Consider the following 20,195-nt stretch of genomic DNA (forward strand, 5'->3'; position numbering starts at 1 on the left):
CAAACAAGAAACACACGAAACACACACACGAAACACACACACACACACACACACCTCCTCCAACCCACATCACCTCTGACCTACTGCTACTCATGTTTCTGGCCCTGATCTCTCCGATTGCCCTCCAGTAACACTGCCAGTCAACAACAGTGTTCTGGAATCCTAATGCCTACATCTGGACACGTTTCTACAAGACCCGGTTCACCTCCTCGGAGAAGAAGGTCTGAGGGTTAGGCTTGCTCTGTTCCAACTCGCTGTCTCGGGCAGGGGGCAGTGAAGCCTTTATGAATGATAATTCAGCATGGATATTTGCCCCGACACCTTCCAGTTCGCAGCGCGCCTCCAAGTACACACAAAACAACAGTACGGGAGAGTGTAACCTCACTGGGTTTGAACCTGGGTCTCCTGCTCGTGAACGCACCACCGTAGCCCCTGAAGCTACGGTAAAGCCTACGGATTGGTAACAGATGATATAACACTTGCCACAGTCATGTATATTATTGACTGCACTGGTTACTGGGACTTCGCCCCTGAAGTTACAACCGTAAACCTGTGTCGATGGGAAGGTTATTAGCACTGTGACAAGCAGCCCAGATCTCCCCGACTGCTCTTTGGACAGTTGGCATGGAGGGTCACACACTAACACACACTAACTTGAACCCAATGTTTACTGAAGCAGATATACAGTCAGAAGAAGACAGACGTGGCTTAGTGCCAAACAACTCTGACTGCTCTCTCTCTCCAATTCCAAACAATGTTAGCTCCGTGAGGATAGTCGTACACACCGTTGGCATTACAGGGTTTTGAACTTCTTAATGAGGCCACACACATGCAGGTGCACACCAACTCCCCCCTACCCACCCACCCACCCACACACACACAGACGTGCGCACGCACGTACACACAACCATAAATTGGTTACATTCTTTTACTATTCTCTTATGCCTTCATGAAAGGGCAGTTTGATTATCTGAATACCAGTACCAACAATGACCACTAGGCAGCGACAATGTAGCATAAATGAAATGGAGCTGCAACAGCTTTATTTAGTGCTACAGCGCCCTCTGTTGGTCATAACCTCACTTCACATAGCGAGCAGGAAGTTACAGCAGCAATTTACTGTAGACTGAGGCGTCTCCAAATGTAGCTTCGTATTCTACAACAACCATGTTAAAAATGTCATGCCAGTCAATAAGTACTGATAATATCTTTATTTGTCACTCACTTACTAAACCAGTAATCAGAATAAAAACAGGGTGAATTTACATAGAGGGTTCCATACTTCTCAGAAGACTGGATGTGTCTTTCATCCTAAAACAATAACAGAAGAAGGACGCCAGAATGAAAACAAATCCTGTGCGTGTTATTTCTGAAACTGGGAATGTTGCAGTAAGCCTCAGTAAATAGATTACAACAACAGATTGTGGTTCATCCACTTACATGTTGGCTATCTTCTCCAACCTCTCTTTTAGATTTTCCTATCAAGAAAAAAGGTAACAAGAAATGTCTTGTAACACAAACACAATATGCTGACATTAGAATGAAATGGATTCCATTTCTTGTCTCACATCTACCAGCTGGGTGACAGCACTGACTGGATACAATTTATCACCAATTATTAAATTAAACATATACACTCACCGGCCACTTTATTAGGTACACCTTTTCAAATGCTCGGTAACGCAAATATCTAATCAGCCAATCACATGGCAGCAACTCAATGCATTTAGGCATGTAAACATGGTCAAGACGACCTGTTGAAGTTCAAACCGAGCATCAGAATGGGGAAGAAAGGTAATTTAAGAGACTTTGAACATAGCATGGTTGTTGGTGCCAGACGGGCTGGTCTGAGTACTTCAGAAACTGCTGATCTACTGGGATTTTCACGCACAACCATCTCTAGGGTTTACAGAGAATGGTCTGAAAAAGAGAAAATATCCAGTGAGCGGCAGTTCTCTGGGCGAAAATGCCTTGTTGATGCCAGAGGTCAGAGGAGAATGGCCAGACTGGTTCGAGATGATAGAAAGGCAACAGTAACTCAAATAACCACTCGTTACAACCAAGGTATGCAGAAGACCATCTCTGAACACACAACACGTCGAACCTTGAAGCAGATGGGCTACAAAAGGGGGTCCAACCCAGTACTAGCAAGGTGTACCTACTAAAGTGGCCGGTGAGTGTATATTAATCAAGAGGAAAGGAGGGCAGAGGAGAGGAGAAGAAAGGGAGAGGTGAAGAAAGGAGGGGAGAGAAGAGGAGGGGAGAGGAAAGGAGAGGAGGCTATTTCTAAGCTATGGAAATATGCCCCTCACCTCTGGGGATCCAGTTACCACGCAGGGGTTAATGGGATAGCTGGCAGTGGTGCTGGAGGACTCAGGGTGGTCACATCCAGTACTAGAGTTACCGTGGAGATTTTCTGAAGGGCTGGGTCCCCACTCTGTTACTGTGGCAACATCACAAGGGAGGAAATTAGGAAAATAAACATCTCATTGAATCTTTTCGTGTTTCAGTTACTTTAATACAACAGTTCCCAAATTGGGGTCCCGTGAGAAAATGATACTACCCTCTATGATTTGATAAAACCAACATTTTCATTTTGTATGAAGATAAACATTGTCTGTGTGTTGCGCCTGGAGCCTATATTGCAGTGTTTTGGCGGTTCATATCCAACCAATTATCTTTTAGGTGATAGAATACACTAATATTTACACTCTAATTATGTGTTGGCTTAGCCCACAATCAAGTTGTTGAGGTCACAAGATATTATTGATATCCAATTTGAGGTTGTGAAACAAAAACATTTGGAAACCCTTGCTCTAATAGTTTATATCATGTGTTCTATCAATATAACACATCAATACTCTCAACGCTGAAACGAACATACTAGAAATAGTTTGAACCCACCGTTTTCACTGTAGAAGATTACTAACCTGTTACTGAATTATCTGTCATGTCATCTGTCCTATCATGCCTTTCTTCTCCGTTGGCCAGTGTTGAATGTTTCTAAAGACAAAAGAGAGACCTTGACAAACTATACTTGAACGGAGATGATGTCCCATCAAACAAAGACACGCTTTTAATCCTGGAATGCACTGACATCATCGCCTCCACACCTGCTTCTACTTCTCTTTGGGCAAGGTCCAGTCCTTTCTCTTAAGCTGCTCCAGACCAGACACAGATGATGTGTGGAGAGATTCCTACCTGTGCTGTGGACAGCGCCACGCGCACACACACACGCACACGCACACCTACACACACCTACACACACACACACACACACACACACACACACACACACACACACACACACACACACACACACACACACACACACACACACACACACACCTGTGTAGTGGACAGAGCCAGTTTGGTCTCCAGCAGTAGCACTCGGCTCTCCAGGTTCTCCCACTGGGTCCGGTCGATGGTGATGGTCCCTGCAGAGGCCTTCTCCAGGAGCTGCAGCCTGTCCTCCAGGGCAGAGAGCCGCCCTAGCCCAGCCTGGCACTGCCGTAGCTGGGCCTCCAACGCTACCAGCCTCGCCTCTACCACCGGGTCCTGGAGGGTCAAATACACTCAAGTGAGCGTTTGTGTGTGTGTGTGTGTGTGTGTGTGTGTGTGTGTGTATATGTGTGTTGCATGTTGGTTCTCACATTCTGACGGACAGAGGGTGCTATTGCCTGGACCTCCTCCAAACCTGAGCCTTCCTCCTCTTCCTCCTCCTCCTCCTGTAACTCTAGTTCATCTGAGAGAGTGCTCCAGGAGACTGGGGGGGTGCCCCCAATGTGTCTCTCCACCAGAGGCCTGCTTAGCGACAACTGGGTACAGGGTCATATATAGACTGTCATATCTGATTCACATTAGAGCAAGGTCAAACGCTCCTAAAGCCATGCAAAGAATCTGCTGAGACCTCTGTGACAAGGTCAATGCAGTTCTGAACAGATTTACATTAAACAGGTTTTACATCTGTCAATATGCATTTTCAATATTAACATCGTATCAATATCCAAAGGGACTTACGGTCGTGTCTCCAGGCTTCACTGTGTCACACTGGAGTGGAAGAGCCTCACTTCTAGAGTCTGAACGTAAAGCCTGGACACGAGGTCTTGTTTTTGGCTGCAACACATACAGTGCCCCCCCCTGAGTAATTATTGGGACAGTGAAGCATTTCTTATTTTTTTGTCTCTATACTCCAAAAGCTTGGATTTGGAATCTATGAGGATCAAGTACAGATTATCAGCTTTTATTTGAGGGTATTTGGGTACATATTGGTTTAACCATTTAGAAATGACAACACTTTTTATACATTGTCCCCCTATTTCAAAAGTCTTGTTTTTGGCTGCAACACACAGATAAGGCAGGTTGATTGCAGTATAATAGTGTTTGTTTTTTAATTTATTTTGGTGTGATGTTGGACGTTGGGCTGTTTTGTAGGATGTTTTTATTTTTAGAAGATGTTTTTATTTTGACAGGATGTTTTTATTTGTATTTATTTTGCATCTGTTGTGCATGTATTCCAACAAGGACCACAGCGGAAACAAGTGTTTTACACTTCCTTGTGTTCTCCTCTGGGACATGTACTCTGTGTGCATTTTGTGTTACTCTCAAATAAAAATCTATCAATCAATCAATACTGTGAACCTGTGTCAAAGTAGTAAGCCAAGCAACATCAAGCACACATCAAACACAGTTGGTCTACTATTTTGTCTGCCCTCGTTGTGAAAGAGATATACTTTGATGTTTAAACACCATTCAATCTAGGCTCATCAAAGCAGCTAGAGAACATGTTTGTTTAGATTATCACACTGTGTTTATGGGGAACCGGCATACCTTGCAGCCTTTGTTGAGTTCTTTGTGTTTTTGGAGGGCGAAGCCGATGATGTCACAGAGGACGCAGATCTTTCTCTCAGCGAAGCCAAACTGGAGGAATTGCTGCTTGGTCAGGCAAGGCTTGTAGTGGAAGAGATCCCTCAGAACCTGAAGGCATCACATGAATCATTGCAGCTCTTCTGTTAACGTGGAAACACAAATGGACAGCAACACTGCAAAGAACAGGTTGAAGTTCTGTTCACTTACTAACAATTGGACATGCATTTGCAGATTTGAACAAGTCATTACATTCCCTGGCTGCTTGAGAATACCTTTACCTTCATCCTGACCTGAGGACCTGCAAGTTGCAATACAACAAAGGGAAATGCCTATCGTGTATTAACTAATCAGACAAAAAAATCCTGTCCATTTTAATTTTCTATGGATTACTTATGAGGATTCAGCAGGCAGCAATTGTTGTATATGCTTTCATTGAGTGAGCAGGTTTCCTCTTCTATAAAATCAATGAAGTACAATGGTCCCTACTTTCCCCATCTAAACCCACACACAACATAAGCAAAAACACAACAGTTTTCACAAAACCTTTACCGGGATATTTAAAAACATCCCTTTGGATGGACATCAAATCCATATTTTTTCCTGCTCCCAATTTATCCAGGGGCAAGGTACTTTTCTCAATAGACAAGAGTGGAAACAGTAAGAATAATCATAATTTAAAAAAAAGAAAAAAAAATGGGGTCAAAACATAATCAAAACAATCCGCTGACAACTCCAAACTATGGGCAGTGACATCACTCAAGGGAAAGATGGCAGGCCAGGCGGTACGACAGGACAGCTAAATGAGTGCCTTCCTGTTACACTGTCTTTAACGCCGAGCAAATGGCTTGTCTCCTCTCCGCAAGCTCCCCCTGTGACACGCCGTCTCCCATATTCAACCAATGAGCATCAGCCTTTTGGGCTCCAGCCAATCGGGCTCCATCGCACGGGACGAGGGTCTCTGCAGATCAGCTGGTCTCACAGCGGGAGATGACGAGGGGACCGTGAGACAAGCCAAGCCAAGACGAGACGAGACGAGAAGTTGGAAAGACATGAAGGAGTTTCTCTTCTGTACGCTGCGGCATGTGCGAGCCTTAGGAGAGAGTAATTGCTCAAGGACGGAGAAGAATGGTTGCCAGAAACACACCGGAGAGAGAAAAGTGTGTGTGTGTGTCTGTGTGTCTGTCTGTGTGTGTGTGTCTGTGTCTGTGTGTGTGTGTGTTTAGCTGCAATACAGATCTGTATACTACGGCCCCACATGACCTTCTGGTTTTTATAGTCAGGTTAACACAGACTGAACAAAGAGACAGAAATGCCACGCCATTCATGCTACATTTGAACAAGTCATTATATTCCCTGACTGCTTGAGAATATCTTTACCTTCATCCTGACCTGAGCACCTGTGAGTTGTAATACAGCAAAGGGAAATGCCCCAACTGCCAGTATATCATATATCAAGACAATTCCCAGTATTCCATAACCTGTGAGTAAGAATAAATGGCATGTTTCTGTGATTCACTGAGATTATTTTTTTTGGTTATTTGAGCAACACAAGAAAAAGTATTCCCACATGTGACCTAACCTTAATCTGTGTGGGGACATCCTGCTGGTCTCTTTCAAGAGGAGTTTTACTGGTTGTGATGACATTTCTATCCCTCTCTCTCTCTCCCCCTCCCTCCCTCCCTCAGTCGTTTCAGGAAGGAACTGAAGTGACTTAATCCCTCCCTCCCTCCATCGTTCCAATGAACTGATGTGACTGTCAACAGTTTGAAACATCATTAAAAAGAAAAAAAAGCACTGGTGAGCTCAGAAATCACAAACAGGCTGGTAGGCCAAAGAAGACATTCACAGTGGATGAGAATGCTCACCATAATTATGAAAACCCCCAACCCCACAGACCAGGAACACTCTCCAGGAGGTAGTCCTCAATGTGTCAGAGACTACAATCCACAGAACACATCACCAGCCAAACTACAGATGCTTCACTGCAAGGCACAAATCACAAGTTATCCTCAAAAAGGATGGTCAGGTTAGAGTTTGCTAAAACGTACCTAAAAAGCCTGCAGAGGTCTGGAAAAAGGCCTTTGCAAGAGGAACGTACAGCTGCCACTAGAATGGTAGCAGCAGAATGTATTCTGAAGTGTACAGAAACATCATGTCTGCTCAAGCTCAAGCAAATGCCTCCAAACTCATTGGATGGTGCTTCATCATACAGTAAGACAATGACCCAAAACATACTGCCATAGCACCTAGGGAGTTTTTCAGGGCCAAAAAGTGGAAAGGCTTTGACTGGCCAAGTCAACCTTTAGATTTCAATCCAATTGAACATGCATTTCATTTCCTGATAAGAATTTAGGCAAAAATACCTCAAAACAAACAACAACTGAAGATGGCTGCAGTACGGGCCTGGCAGAGCATCACCAGAGAAGACACCCAGTGTCTGGTGGGGTCAATCGGTCGCAGACTTCAGGCAGTTATTGCATGCAAAGGATTGTCGACCAAATACTAAAACATGAGTGCTTATTTTGGACATTTGATAGATCTGTCCCATTACTTTTGGGTACCCTGAAATAGGGGCACTATGCATACACAGTGGTGTAATTTCTGAATGGTGAAACCAATATGTACACAAATACCATTAAATAAAATAAAAAATCTCTACTTAAACCTCATAGCAAAGGGAAAAAAATGCTTCACTGTCCCATTACTTATGCAGGGCACTGTATATATACAATTTGGGTTGAAATGAGTGTAAGAAGTTTGAAATGTTCGCCATTATGCGCCATTACTTAATCCCAAGCATATGTACATATTATATGTACGTGTTCCTCTCTGGCTCAGTTGGTAGAGCATGGCGCTAGCAACACTTAGGTTGTGGGTTTGATTCCTGCTGGGACCATATATACTGAAATGTATGCACTCGTTGCAATGTAAGTCGCTTTGGATGAAAGCGTCAGCTAAATGGCATATGTTATACGAGTGCCAGTGTGGTTTACCTTATAAATGCTGTCGATGAAACGTAGATCGTTCTTCCCAGTCAGTTCCACTCCGAACCCCATCAGGTGTTCTGCCAGGTGTGCTGAGTAGGAGATGAAGGCAAAGCTCACCACAGGTAGGAAGGCTGCAGGGTCTCCTCTGGCCACGCTGGGGGAAAGAGCACAGAGGTGAGTTTCTTAAACGCTTAGTAGGGCCAAGACCAGAGATGACTGTCATTAAGGGTTTAAAACAGACATTACCAACAGCCATAAGATCTCACTTGCTAAAACATTCAGCTCCAAGAGACTAACCTAGAGACTTAAAGGGATAGTTTGCCCAAATTACAAATTGAAATGTGTTTCCTTGCCCTGAAAGCAGTCTACGGACAGACTTCAATCCACACTTTAGTTCTATTTATCTTGCCTCTGTCACCACCCGCTAACTGTTAGCATTTTGTCACAAAAAAACTCATAGAAGTCTCCTCCTCACTCCTAATACTCAACTTGGAAGGTTAAAAAACAAATACAAACTAAACTATTTACAGTATACTTTAGTTTTCAAAAAAACTGCCTGTAGTTTGATCTACACTCGAGGCCTAAGTAAGTAATCAAATCCATCACTGGATAGAGAAAGAGAAGCCAACTGCTGTGCCTCGACCTGCTGGGTCTTGTAATTAGGCCTAAGTCCAACTGATGAAGTCTTTCATCACTATAACTACAGTCTTGGAGCCAAGTGAGTCTCATTTCCCTCGCGAGCATGTCGTGTTTGACGCATCTGACTTCAAAAAGCATCTCTGCTCATCTGATCCGCAAATTGGGTCCTTTCACAGAGGGGGGGCACACGGCTGGTTAATGTAAAGCCTGTTTACAAAACAGTTATGCTCAGGCAGAGTTAGGGACGACCCTCCGCAGCCGGGACTTCAAAAAGAAAACAGACCATGAAGTATGGCTACAGCCCAATTGGATGTTTAGATGAATACAGATGTTTAGCCTAAGTCTAAAAGCCAAAGTGCTTTGTTTCTTGAGTTAGCCTACAAAGTAAGTTTTGTCTATGTAGCGCACACATCCTAAACAATGACTGATGAGTAGAGTCTATAATAAGAAGTTGGGAGATTAGTTTTAACCAGACTAAGTAAGCTCCTGGTTTAGTGTCAGGACTCGGATTTGCCAACATGACTTTGATCAAAGGTCAAATTATAACTACAAATGTCATCATAATTGTTACCACATACCGGTAGGCCTGTTTATTTACTAACTAGATGAGTGACATTCTGTTTCACTATACTCCAAGCAAGGCAGGGACAGATCAAAAAGGAATATTACATTTTGTAAAGAAAACAAACAAAAAAAAACTAGCCTAAGCATGTAAGGGCATATTTTGTGAAATGTTGTATTCCTATTAAAGCAAATTATGCAGGGATATGCTATAAAATGCACAATTTATATGAATGAAGACTAAAAATGAATGTGACAAAAACAGCAATGAATGGATGTTCCCTAATATGGTGTGATTATTGGACAATGATGAAGCCTATGCCTAAATCTTTTGATCAACCGCCATTTCGATTTCATCACAAGTTCGACACTTTTTCACACTTGCAATATATGTGACTATGAACTGAAATAGCATGGCTAGACTGCCTGCACCTTGTTACAATGCCATGGAAACCGGTGACCCAAACACCTGGATAAAGAGAAGAACCGTGACATCATCGGAAAGGAGGCTCGGACTTGGAGTAGTCAAAGCAAAGAAACTGTTACCATCTGCTCAGCCCACCTTGCTCACAGACACTGATTTATTTGAAAACTTAAAGATTGGACTCAACATATCTGGTGACAACACGGTATGTTGTCATGGCTTGTTCAGAGAGCCTATCAGAGTGAATGAATATGGGGGGAACTGTTCTCAAATTACTTTTGAGGTTACCAGCAAATGCATGAGACATTTACCCTAATTAAGAGTCGGGGTTAGGCATAACCATAAGGTTAGGAGGGCAGATACAGTTAGGGTAAGGTACAGTAGGGGAAGACTGTATTGCAAGTAAAGCAGGAGCCTGAATATAGTGCCACCGTGTGGCCATCTACTGAACCACAACATGCCATGAATCTCCGTTCCCTCCAACTGCATTTACAACAATGCACTGCTGCTGTGGCACATCTTCCAGCTCAGTTGACACTGACGTGTTTAGTTTGGCATCGCACTACACACGGCACATACCCGTTGTAGTCGACCTCCCTCGGGTACTTCAACGCCCGGAGTTGAGCATCAAGCTTGCGAAGACATCCTTTCAAGTCGCCAGTCGACATCATTGCGCTAGCAAGAGAGATTCAAACAAATGACGGTCTAAGCTAGGTTATCAAGACAAGATCTCAAACCTGCATTGAGTCACACACTCAAGCAGCAGTTGAACCATTCAATATATGAATAATGTCATACCTTTCAGGATGTATAGTCCTATCTGGACATTTCTGCAGTTTGTGTCGCCCGCTGAAACAACTTCATTTGCCGCGAGCCTGCGATTGGTTACCATGGCATAAATAAAGGGGAAACACTGTGTTGATTTATATCAGCACATTCGTTACATAGCGCATCGTTTTCTAACCTTACACTTTAACTTGTTTAAACAATTTCTATAGCTAGCTAAATTCAGATTTGTCAGGGAAAGTGTCATCTGCCCTGCTTTAATTTGAATTGGCCCGAAATACTATGCGCTATCATTCGTAAATATTGACTAAATGATTTGACTAAAGTGCTTCACCTTCACCGAACCCAGTGCAACAAAAAACAGGGTGGTAAGTCACACTTACGGTCGTGTCAATTGCTTAATTTGAACGGTGATTACGGTTCCGATTCTGAGAAATATCAGCTAGAAAGACCATTCAACTAACGTTAGAGCGGTTCGTAGAAAGTACCATTGATATTATTCACACGCATTTACTCAAATGTATGCACGTCATTTCCACCAATAACATGAGAAACGTCAAAGTGGACAACAGTGAGAGAGAGAGGGAGAGAGAGAGGGAGGAGGGCGACAGGCGGGGTTGAGGAAGCCCTGCGTTGAGCGATAGGGGGAGATTAGGGCTGTTCTGGCATTGTGTGCAGTTTTTCTCCTCAACAGCGTTGAAACGAGAGGCTTTCGGCCTGCAATTGACGGAGATGAGAGCATCTGGTCACCGATAGAAGAGCCAAAACTATTCCCAGCGAAGTTGTTTACGATCTGAACACAGTGTACGTCGCGGCGGCGGTAGAATTATTTCATAAAAGTCAGGTAGGTGGCGCTGGTTCAGGGCATCGGTCGAAACCAAGCAAACAATAGTTTGTGAATGACAACAGCTTTCACCAATGGGTGGTCTGCTTGAATAGTCGAAGTCTGGGTTAAACCAATTATATTGAAGAAAGGCGAGAACTTTAGGTCAATCGAGCTTGATCAAGTGAAATAATTTTCAAGCAGACACACAGAACTTCAATTTTGATGTTTACAGCAGTGCAATGAGTGCGTTTGCACAGCATGACATGGATCATATGACAGCTTATCAAATTAACCAAATATTCACAGTTGATTGCATAACTCAGAACTCCTCGTTTATAGAGAGAATATTATTCCTCTTTGTTTACCAATACATTGTTGTATGCAACATGCATAGCCCATGTCCACATCTCCCTATCTTGATGTTTGCATTGATTTGTTATTTACTTTTATGTCTAATCAAATGCTCCTGCAAGCACTTTTTTTTGAAGGGGAGGCACATGCTAGTCAGTGGCAGGCCAACTAATCCCAAGGATCTCTCTGAATCTGTCATGCTGTTTCAGTTAATTGACTGTAAACAGACTCTTCTGAAACAGCCTGAACTCAGCACAGTCTGCGTGACTGCACATTGGAAGAACATTCAGTAAAACACTAACAGCAATCTCAAATGGTAGGCCTGTGTACTACAATTTGAACAGGACCTCATCCTCAATTTGTCATGGGCTAGGCCTACTATGAATCAACATTCTGTTCACACTATGAGCCTAATTTCTGGTAGCCACTTTGAAAAGAATACTGTTGTACTTCACTCTTATTCTTGGGTATTCACTTGGGTATGCTCCAACTGTTTAGCCATTACAAACAAATGAACACCTATTGGAAATGGAAAGCACAGTATGTAAGTCTACTCTCACACGCTTTGCTTATCACTAGATTACTGCATAGGAATCCGATAACTCAACATCTAACCCAATTTATACATCTGTGTTTAAAACCTCCAGTCAGTTCTCAATTTCACATAAATAAGCCACTTAAAGCCCAGTCATGCAAACAGTTTAGCAAGAGGTGGCCTAGCGTAGACCTTCTTAAGAACATAACCGACAGTAGCCTGATCCAGGCTAAATATTGACAGTAAACAACTTTTTAAAGGTGCTCCTCAAAAGCATCTCCCAGCCTGCTACCGGGGCTGAGAGTCTTTAATTCCACGGTCAGGAAATGTGGAAGAACAAGTGTGACAGCATCGCAGCGATGTCGAGACGAGCATGCTAATATCACATGCAAACGCTATTGAGAGCATGTGAGGAATTCCTGCGTGTGGTTAAGTGGGTTGGAATTAAGATTGTGGGGGACAGGGACTGTGACATTGGGACGATGCCCAAGGGACACAAGGGAGTTCAGTAGATTAGAGTCCTTACATATTAGTCTGTCAGAGAGAGGGAGGGAGAGAGAGAGAGAGAGTGGTGAGAGAGAGAGAGCCCTCTCCAAGACGTTCAGTAGATTAGAGTCCTTATATTATTCTGTCAGAGAGAGAGACAGACAGACAGAGAGAGAGAGAGAGTGGTGTGTTATAAAATAGCCCTCCCCCAACTCATTCGCTGAAGCAGACTCACCGGGGAGTCAGAGAGTTTAATGCATGTATCACTTAGCGGATTAAGGCTACTGCCTGGGCAAATAATACCACAGCAATCTGTTTGTTCGTTTGTTAAGTGTTTGTTTTTTGTTTTTTTACATGGAGAACAGCATGTCAGCATAGCATGGTAGTAGCGGGCCTTAACCGGGCTAAATGGTTAAGCCTTGATTGTGCTGTGTCTGATGAGGTAAAGGTTTAGACCGCTATAAATGGATCTGAGAAGTTGCTGCCATTCATGGGCAAGGGATTACACGGTCATTGAGATGTCAGGATTAATGCATGACCATTTCTAAATGTTCTACTGTGCAGAACAACAATAAGAACGACAACAACAACCAGATCAACGACTGACTCATAGGTCTACCTGCCCGTAGGCCACTATTACTGAGTTGTTTTGGTTTTTATTAGCGTGTCTAAGATGAGGCGGTACAAAAGGGCAGAGGTATCCTAATTTCTGTAATGGTTTTGTGAAAAACAGCCTGATTCAATGACTCAGGAGGCTAGCCTAACTCCGAGAGAGATACCCATCAGCTGCCGTCATGCAACTGACTAAATACCAGGAAGTAGCCAGACCTAATCCAGTTGCTGAGAAAAACTTATGTAGTAGTAAGGTAGTTCAATGAGATTTACCTACGTCTGTTTTGTGCATTGTTTTGTAAACAGGGAATGGCTTGAGGAGCACATTGTAATAGGATACATAGAAATTAGCCCTTTTATTGGAAAAAGCTACACTGTGTAGCCCCATATGTATGGTCTGGTTACTACTGTTCAATTCTGATGAGCTGGAAATTCCCCATTCACAACAGGACTTAGAACCTGACCACTCAGCCTTGAACAACTGTTTGATGTATTTTTCTGCAAAGTTTTTATTTCCTCTGTGAGGTTAACTGTGTAGCCTGCTTCCTGTGTTAGCCTACAGTAAACTGGCATATCTAAATGTGTTGTGGACTGTGCTGTGCTGAGCTGTGTGTATGCTGTGTGTACGCAGTGTGTATGCTGTGCTTATGCTGCGTTGACTGTGTACTGACTGTGTCTGGTGTTGCTGTGTGGCTTCAGATCTGCAGATGGGTCAGGCTCTGTGGCGGGTGGCCAGGAGCCAGCAGCTGGAGGAAGAGTATGGTGACTACCTCTCCAGGGACGATGGTGTCGATGTGGACGGTGGCGGTGGTGGTCTAGGCACTCGGAGGATGGGGTCCCCCGACGACCCCCTGCCCCCCCACCCACGCCGCGGCCAGCACTGCCAGGGCCCGGGCGCCGACATCTACCAGCTGCTGCGGACTCGCAGGGGGGGCAAGGATGGGCAGCGCTTCATCGACCTGGAGATGCTGCCCCCCGAGTTGAGCATCACCATCCTGTCGTATCTGAACGCCACCGACCTCTGCCTGGCCTCCTGTGTGTGGCAGGACCTGGGCCACGATGAGTACCTGTGGCAGGGGTGAGCAAGGGCATGAGAGGGGTGAAGACAGTACCCACGGCAGGAATTAGGGCTGTTCCTGTTGTAGGGGTGACAGGAGAGGGTATAGTTCCAGGCTGTGTGAAACGCAGATTGTTTTTTTCAAACAAATAACTCGGTTCACTCTTTAATTGTCTCTAAAAGTTGAGTTTATTTTTTTTTAATAAGGCAAGCTCCAAAAAGTTGTAAAAGTTGTAACTACAATAGCAATGTAGACACTATCAATGTACATGTACAATATTTTTTTACCAGTTAAAATATTTTAGAAGTTCTCTCTTTCTCTCTCTCTCTCTCTCTCTCCCTCTCTCTCTCCTGCCCTAGGTTGTGTAAGTCCACTTGGGGTCACTGTTCCATCTACAATAGGAGGCTTCCCCTTGGGTTCTCCTATAGGAGACTCTACATGCAGCTGGATGAAGGCAGCCTGACGTTCAACTCTAACTCACAGGAGGTAAAGCACACACATTACTCTTCCCACATAGATTGAGAGTGACATCACAGCCATAGAGGTCAGGTCAAAGCCTGGTTCTATAGATCTGAATCAGGGGACATTTTGGGTTCGTATCATTAGGTGGATTAACAGCACTTTGCCTGGCCACTTAGAAGACATGTGATAGGCCTGCTGTGGGCTAGGCTGAGATGGAGCTGTGTCTGGTCTGGCTTCTCTCCCTCTCCCTCTCCCTCCATCTCTAATCCTCTCTATCTGTTCCCTCTCTGCTAACAGGGTATCAGTTACTTCATGTCTAAAGGCATACTGGTCGACCACTCTGTAGAGCTGGCCAAGTTTATCTTCTACACACGGAGGCTCAACTGGAAGATGTTGCGGGTCTACCTTGACGAGAGGTACGGTCCTCCGGAGCTCTCACTGAATCCAAATGATTTACTAGTTTAACGAAAAAAGTGAATTGGACAATATTTTATGACGTTTCTAACTTCCCTGACCAACAAATAATGATTACGATGATTATGGTTGTAATAATGATGATGACGAAGACCACAGTGCAAATGATGATGACCATGATGACAGTGTGGTGACCATGATGATGACCATGATGACAGGAGGTTCTGTGATGATGAAGATTCATGCTTCTGTTGTTTGCTGCGTGTTTTTCATAGGAGAGACGTGTTGGACGAGCTGGTCACCCTGCACAATTTCAGTAACCAGTTCCTTCCCAACGCTCTGAGAGACTTCTTCAGACACATCCATGCCCCTGAGGAGAGGGGCGAGTACCTGGAGACCCTCATCACCAAGTTCTCCCACCGCTTCTGCGCCTGCAACCCCGCCCTGGTCCGAGAGGTGGGCCTCAGCCCAGGTCAGTGATGGGGGTTGTAGTTCTTTTGGGGTGTTCAGGTGTGTCAAATGAGAAGAGGAGTTGTAGTTCTGCCGGGAGACTCGTTGAGTGCTGGGAGTTGTGGTTCATGTGGGGTGATCAGGTAACTTGGCTGAGTGGAAGTTGGTAGTTTTACAGGGTGTATCGGTAACCCAGGTGAGGGCAGGGAATTGTAGTTCTGTGGTTGTTTAGATTACTCAGGTGGATGCCGAAGTTTTGCTGGGAGTTCAGTTGAGTAAACCTCATGAGTGGAGGGAGTTGTAGTCCTAATGAAGTTAAGCCATGGGAATAATCGGGATGAGTGGAGGGAGTTGTAGTCCTAATGGAGTTAATCCATGGGAATAATAGGGATGAGTGGAGGGAGTTGTAGTCCTAATGGAGTTAATCCATGGGAATAACAGGGATTGCAGACTGATTGAACTCAGACAGGACAAGTAGGTGAATTGGTAGCTACCGCTGTAGCTCTATAAACTGCGGGTAGCAAGCCTTAAATGAACCGAGTCGACGAGCCATTGTATGACTGTCTGTTGGGCCTGTTGTCAGAGTCGGATAGAAACCACCTGCCAGCTACTGACACACTTGAATGACTCCCAGCTCTCCGTCCATGCTAAACAAATCCTACTGGCTTAAGGTTGGAGTCTGTTGATTTGTTTAAGGTTGGAGTCTGTTGATTTGTTTCCAAACCAGGGCTAGCCAGCCTAGCTGTAATCTCCGCTAGGCCCTGCCGCCGGCCCAACTAGCGCACTTGACCGAGTTGTCCTTGTTGCAGAATCAAATGTGTGAGAAATCCCTGTACTAACACTGCCATTGGCCCCTAAAGCCCCAATAATCCCCACGGGCTTAAAGTGTTAGGAGAGGAGGGCGATGCCCCAGCCAATCGGAGCGCGGCGTCGTAACAACATCTGGCCCGGTCTTGGCCGGTCCGTCGTCTGAGGTCCTGAAGGAGAGAGGCTGATTTATTATAAACTTTTGGGGTTAAACTTGGCCGCCGCGTTGGAGATGTGCTCTCTACGGGGTGTGAACTCTCTCAGTCTGAACCAGGGCCAGGGCTGATGCACTCGATGTGTGAGACGAGGAGAGAGACGTTTCCCAATGAGACAAACTCTTCCCTCTGGTCTCGGGGGGCTGTTATTCACACTTCAGGATGGGTGAAAATGTTGCAGATGCACTTCCAAGTCTCTCTACTTCCTCTAGCTGTTGTTGTGTCACTCTCGACCCCTGTGGTCCCTCTCTTGATCTTACCCTCTGTTCCTTCCTCTCCTCTCCTCTCCTCTCTTCCTTTCCTCGGTCTCTCTCTTTCTGAAGCTATCGCTCCCCAGTGTATTGTAGGGCTAATAACCACACAGCTTACTGTCCCAATTGTCTCTCTCATTCTCTCTTTCCCTTTTTCTTTCTCTCTCTCTTTCTCTGGCTCTGATTGATTTCACTGGATGATTGAAAATACATTAAGCTCCTTCAAATCGGACATCGTAAGACAAACCAGAAAAAAAGGGACAGGCTAAAATAAAGCTAAACATGCTCTCCATCTCTCTCTCTCTCTCTCTCTCTCTCCTCCTCCCTCCCCAGATGCGGTGTATGTGCTGTGTTACTCCCTCATCCTCCTCTCCATCGACCTGACCAGCCCGCACGTCAAGAACAAGATGTCCAAGCGCGAGTTCATACGCAACACGCGCCGAGCCGCCGCCAACATCAGCGAGGACTTTGTGGGCCACCTCTACGACAACATCTATCTCATCGGCCACGTGGCGGCTTAGCCAGCGGCCTCGTGGGGTCACGGCGGGGGGTCACGATGCAAGACGGGAGCGGCTGGGCAATAAACGTACCAGTGACTGCACTGACACGGATTTTACACAGACTTTTGGGGCAAAAAGTGTCGCAGGTCGTTCTAACCAGGGGCTCCGCCAGCGATGGTGCTTCTGTAGCAGGGGAGAGAGGCTCTCGAGCCGTCGTAGCGCTGAGGAGTAGAGATCGGGCCCGCCCCGAAGGAAGTCACGTCAGGGCGCGGCCCGAGACAGGCTAGCGTATATCCACACCAGTAGCATACGACATAACCACGACAACCAGCTTAACCACGCAGAAGTGTAGCTAACGTATGCTATCGAAGAAGTCCGACATAGGCTATGAAATCAGCTAGAGCTGAGTATTACACAGCGACAGTTATCAGTTGTGGTTCACCTTATCACTTTTTGGAGGTTCTGTGAATTACTTCACTTTTGAGTTTTGCATTAATATTCGGGTTTGCTTTTTTAAATGAATGTTGTTGTTTTGGGTTTGTTTTCTGTTTGAAGTACTTTAAAGAGGGGAGAAGAGAACAATCTAACAATGATGACATGGGCTGACGCAAACGCCACTGTGACTATGTCCCTGACTTTGTGTCATGGATGGATGAAATTGGAATCAGTAAGCATTCCGAAGGCACAACCGACATTAGTTCAACATTTAGACAAATAATTTTCCTTTCGAAATATACAGCTCTCGTGCATCTCCATTATTAATAATACAGCACAAAATTGTTGAAGGAAAAAAAGATGATCAAAGTCAGGGACAGACGTTGTCCAGTGTGAGTTTCACCTTGGCCAAAGTTTAGTTGGATAATGAAGGTTTGTGTTTGTGAATTTAATTTCCATTATTCTCACTGTGTTTATCAACTTTTTACCCCTTAAAAAAAAAGGCACTGATATGAGCATCGAAGTGGCACCACAGATATGAATGTTGTTCTTCCCTACCCTGTGGACTAGATTTTGGTTTTTTGTACGTCCGTGTTTGGTATATTGGGCAAATACCTCTATCATATTTCAGTCTAACGTTGATATCTATCTTTTGACTGCAATCTCTCCCCCCCCCCCCCCCTTGTCTATAGTGGCTTCATTCTGTTTGCCACAACAACTAGCCACTGTGTGCAAGCCACTAATCTCTCCACTGTCCTTTTACTGTATATTCCCCCTGTTTCTTTGACCGTTAGAACGCAACTATGAGATCATGATGATTAATGGTGCGTTCGAGTGCTCTCCGGGAACTCTGAACTTCCCACCACGCATTTTGCATATAATGTTGCGTAGCGCTCCTCATTGGGTGATTCTGTCATCCTTCCAAGTGGGAAACTCTCCATGTCTCCGAAATGTTCCATGTCTGAAATCTGAGTTTCCTATTTCAGAGGAGCACTCGAATGCAGCATACCAAGCAAGCACTTTAACCTGGGGAGGCTTTTCTGTCCTGACTCATGTCTCTTTTAACCCCTCAGTAACACACTATTTCAGCTCCGACATATCTGGAGGACTGTTTGAAAGTCTCTCTCCGTCGACTTGGCTGTACGCTGTCTTTAATCGTCTTGTTTTTGCATACAGTGCCAATAGGTTGAAATGACAAAAACAGACATAAAGAAAAACTAACATTGGAAATGTTTGCATACAATTGATTAAACCCTGGTTTGTTTTATTTGCACATCATGTATATATTTAAGTATAGAGATTTATAAGCATATATAATTTTATTTTGAAGTATTTTAACAGCCGTTTTTTCCTCATTACGTAGACTCTTTTTGCACTTCTATGATGTTTGTTACCAGAAAACAATGAGCACCTAAACTGCATGCAAAGAACAGAGTCTTTGCTCACTGACATGATTCACTACCATAACGAATTTAAAATGATTGTGAGAATTATTGTAATATTTATGGAATGGTAATGAAGTTTAGTTTAACAGCAATTGACATTTACTGAGTTTGTTCAATTCCATTTGTTTTCTGTATTGCATTTTTTTTTGCATAGGAGCCGTGATATAGAGGATTTCATGGAGGATTTCGTTTAAACAGACTAGCAAAAACCAAACCTTTACATCCCACAAGGGTTGCTAAATGACAACACTGGAATAAATCATGTCTAGATTGTATACAAATAAAACTCTTGAGAAAACACTTTCCTCGTTGTTGAGGTGGCGAGTTGTGTTGTTCCACTAGTCTCTTAATGCGCCAAACTGTTGAATTACCACTCCTCATATTATTGTCAAGTGTGGCCAAATTCTGTATTTCAAACACCAAATGTCTGGTGTATTTTGTATTTATCAAATGCACCTTCACGGATTTCCCCGTATATTGTCAGTCTGAAACACTGGAGGTAATTCACATTGAAAGATTTACATGATATCCGGCATGCCAGGTAACAGTTGTCATTGTGACATCTTAGCCTGTTATTAAAAAAAAGATAGTTTATAGCCTGAACCTCGCAAACACAGCCCCAAAAATGTACTACAAAGTCTTGGAGGGTGGGTTAGGGTCACTTCATGACCACAATTTACCCATCTTCTACTTCCAGCATCATAATGCACCATGTCACAAAGCAAAAGTCGTCTCAAACTGATTTCATGAACATGACAATGAGTTCAGTGTTCTTCAGTGGCCTTCCCAGTCACCGGATCTGAATCCAATAGAACACCTTTGGGATGTGGTAGAACGGGAGATTCACAGCTTGAAAGTGCACCTGAAAAATCTGCAGGAATTGCGTGATGCAATCATGTCATCATGGACCAGAATCTCAAAGGAATGTTTCCAACATCTTGTGGAATCAATGGCACGAAGAATTGAGGCTGTTTTGAGAGCAAAGGGAGGCCCTACCCAGTATTAGTATAGTGTTCCTAATAATGTGTTCAGTGTGTGTGTGTGTGTGTGTGTGTGCGTGCGTGCGTGTGTGTGTGTATATA

General features: G+C 44.3%; 2 protein-coding genes across 7 annotated transcripts; one reads left to right on the forward strand and one right to left on the reverse strand.

Annotated features, from left to right (window-relative positions):
- Nucleotides 1–1,196: 1,196 nt before the first annotated feature.
- cep44 (centrosomal protein 44) lies at nt 1,197–10,359 on the reverse strand. 4 transcript variants are annotated; one of them, XM_083693321.1, is made up of 11 exons: nt 10,279–10,359; nt 10,060–10,155; nt 7,863–8,010; nt 4,831–4,977; nt 4,021–4,140; nt 3,654–3,818; nt 3,349–3,558; nt 2,931–3,003; nt 2,313–2,437; nt 1,441–1,478; nt 1,197–1,311 (listed from the first exon to the last, which is right to left on the reverse strand). In XM_083693321.1, the coding sequence occupies exons 2-11, from the start codon at nt 10,149–10,151 to the stop codon at nt 1,263–1,265; spliced, it is 1,167 nt and encodes a 388-aa protein (XP_083549447.1). In that variant the 5' UTR covers nt 10,152–10,155; nt 10,279–10,359; the 3' UTR covers nt 1,197–1,262. The 4 variants fall into 4 exon arrangements, with proteins under 4 accessions (XP_083549447.1, XP_083549446.1, XP_083549448.1 ...); XM_083693320.1 differs by having other exon boundaries at nt 2,313–2,443; XM_083693322.1 differs by having other exon boundaries at nt 2,313–2,443; nt 4,021–4,116; nt 10,279–10,351.
- A 512-nt stretch (nt 10,360–10,871) lies between these two features.
- Nucleotides 10,872–19,417, forward strand: fbxo8 (F-box protein 8). Of its 3 annotated transcripts, none has more exons than XM_083693325.1 (6): nt 10,872–11,110; nt 13,776–14,154; nt 14,494–14,620; nt 14,894–15,012; nt 15,286–15,482; nt 17,067–19,417. In XM_083693325.1, exons 2-6 carry the CDS (start codon nt 13,784–13,786, stop codon nt 17,252–17,254), a joined length of 1,002 nt encoding a protein of 333 aa, XP_083549451.1. In that variant the 5' UTR covers nt 10,872–11,110; nt 13,776–13,783; the 3' UTR covers nt 17,255–19,417. The 3 variants fall into 3 exon arrangements, with proteins under 3 accessions (XP_083549451.1, XP_083549452.1, XP_083549450.1); XM_083693326.1 differs by having other exon boundaries at nt 13,784–14,154; XM_083693324.1 differs by lacking the exon at nt 10,872–11,110 and adding an exon at nt 11,217–11,987.
- The last annotated feature ends 778 nt before the right edge of the window (nt 19,418–20,195 follow it).

This window comes from Argentina silus, assembly GCF_951799395.1.
Source record: "Argentina silus genome assembly, chromosome: 21".
Lineage (NCBI taxonomy): Eukaryota > Metazoa > Chordata > Actinopteri > Argentiniformes > Argentinidae > Argentina > Argentina silus.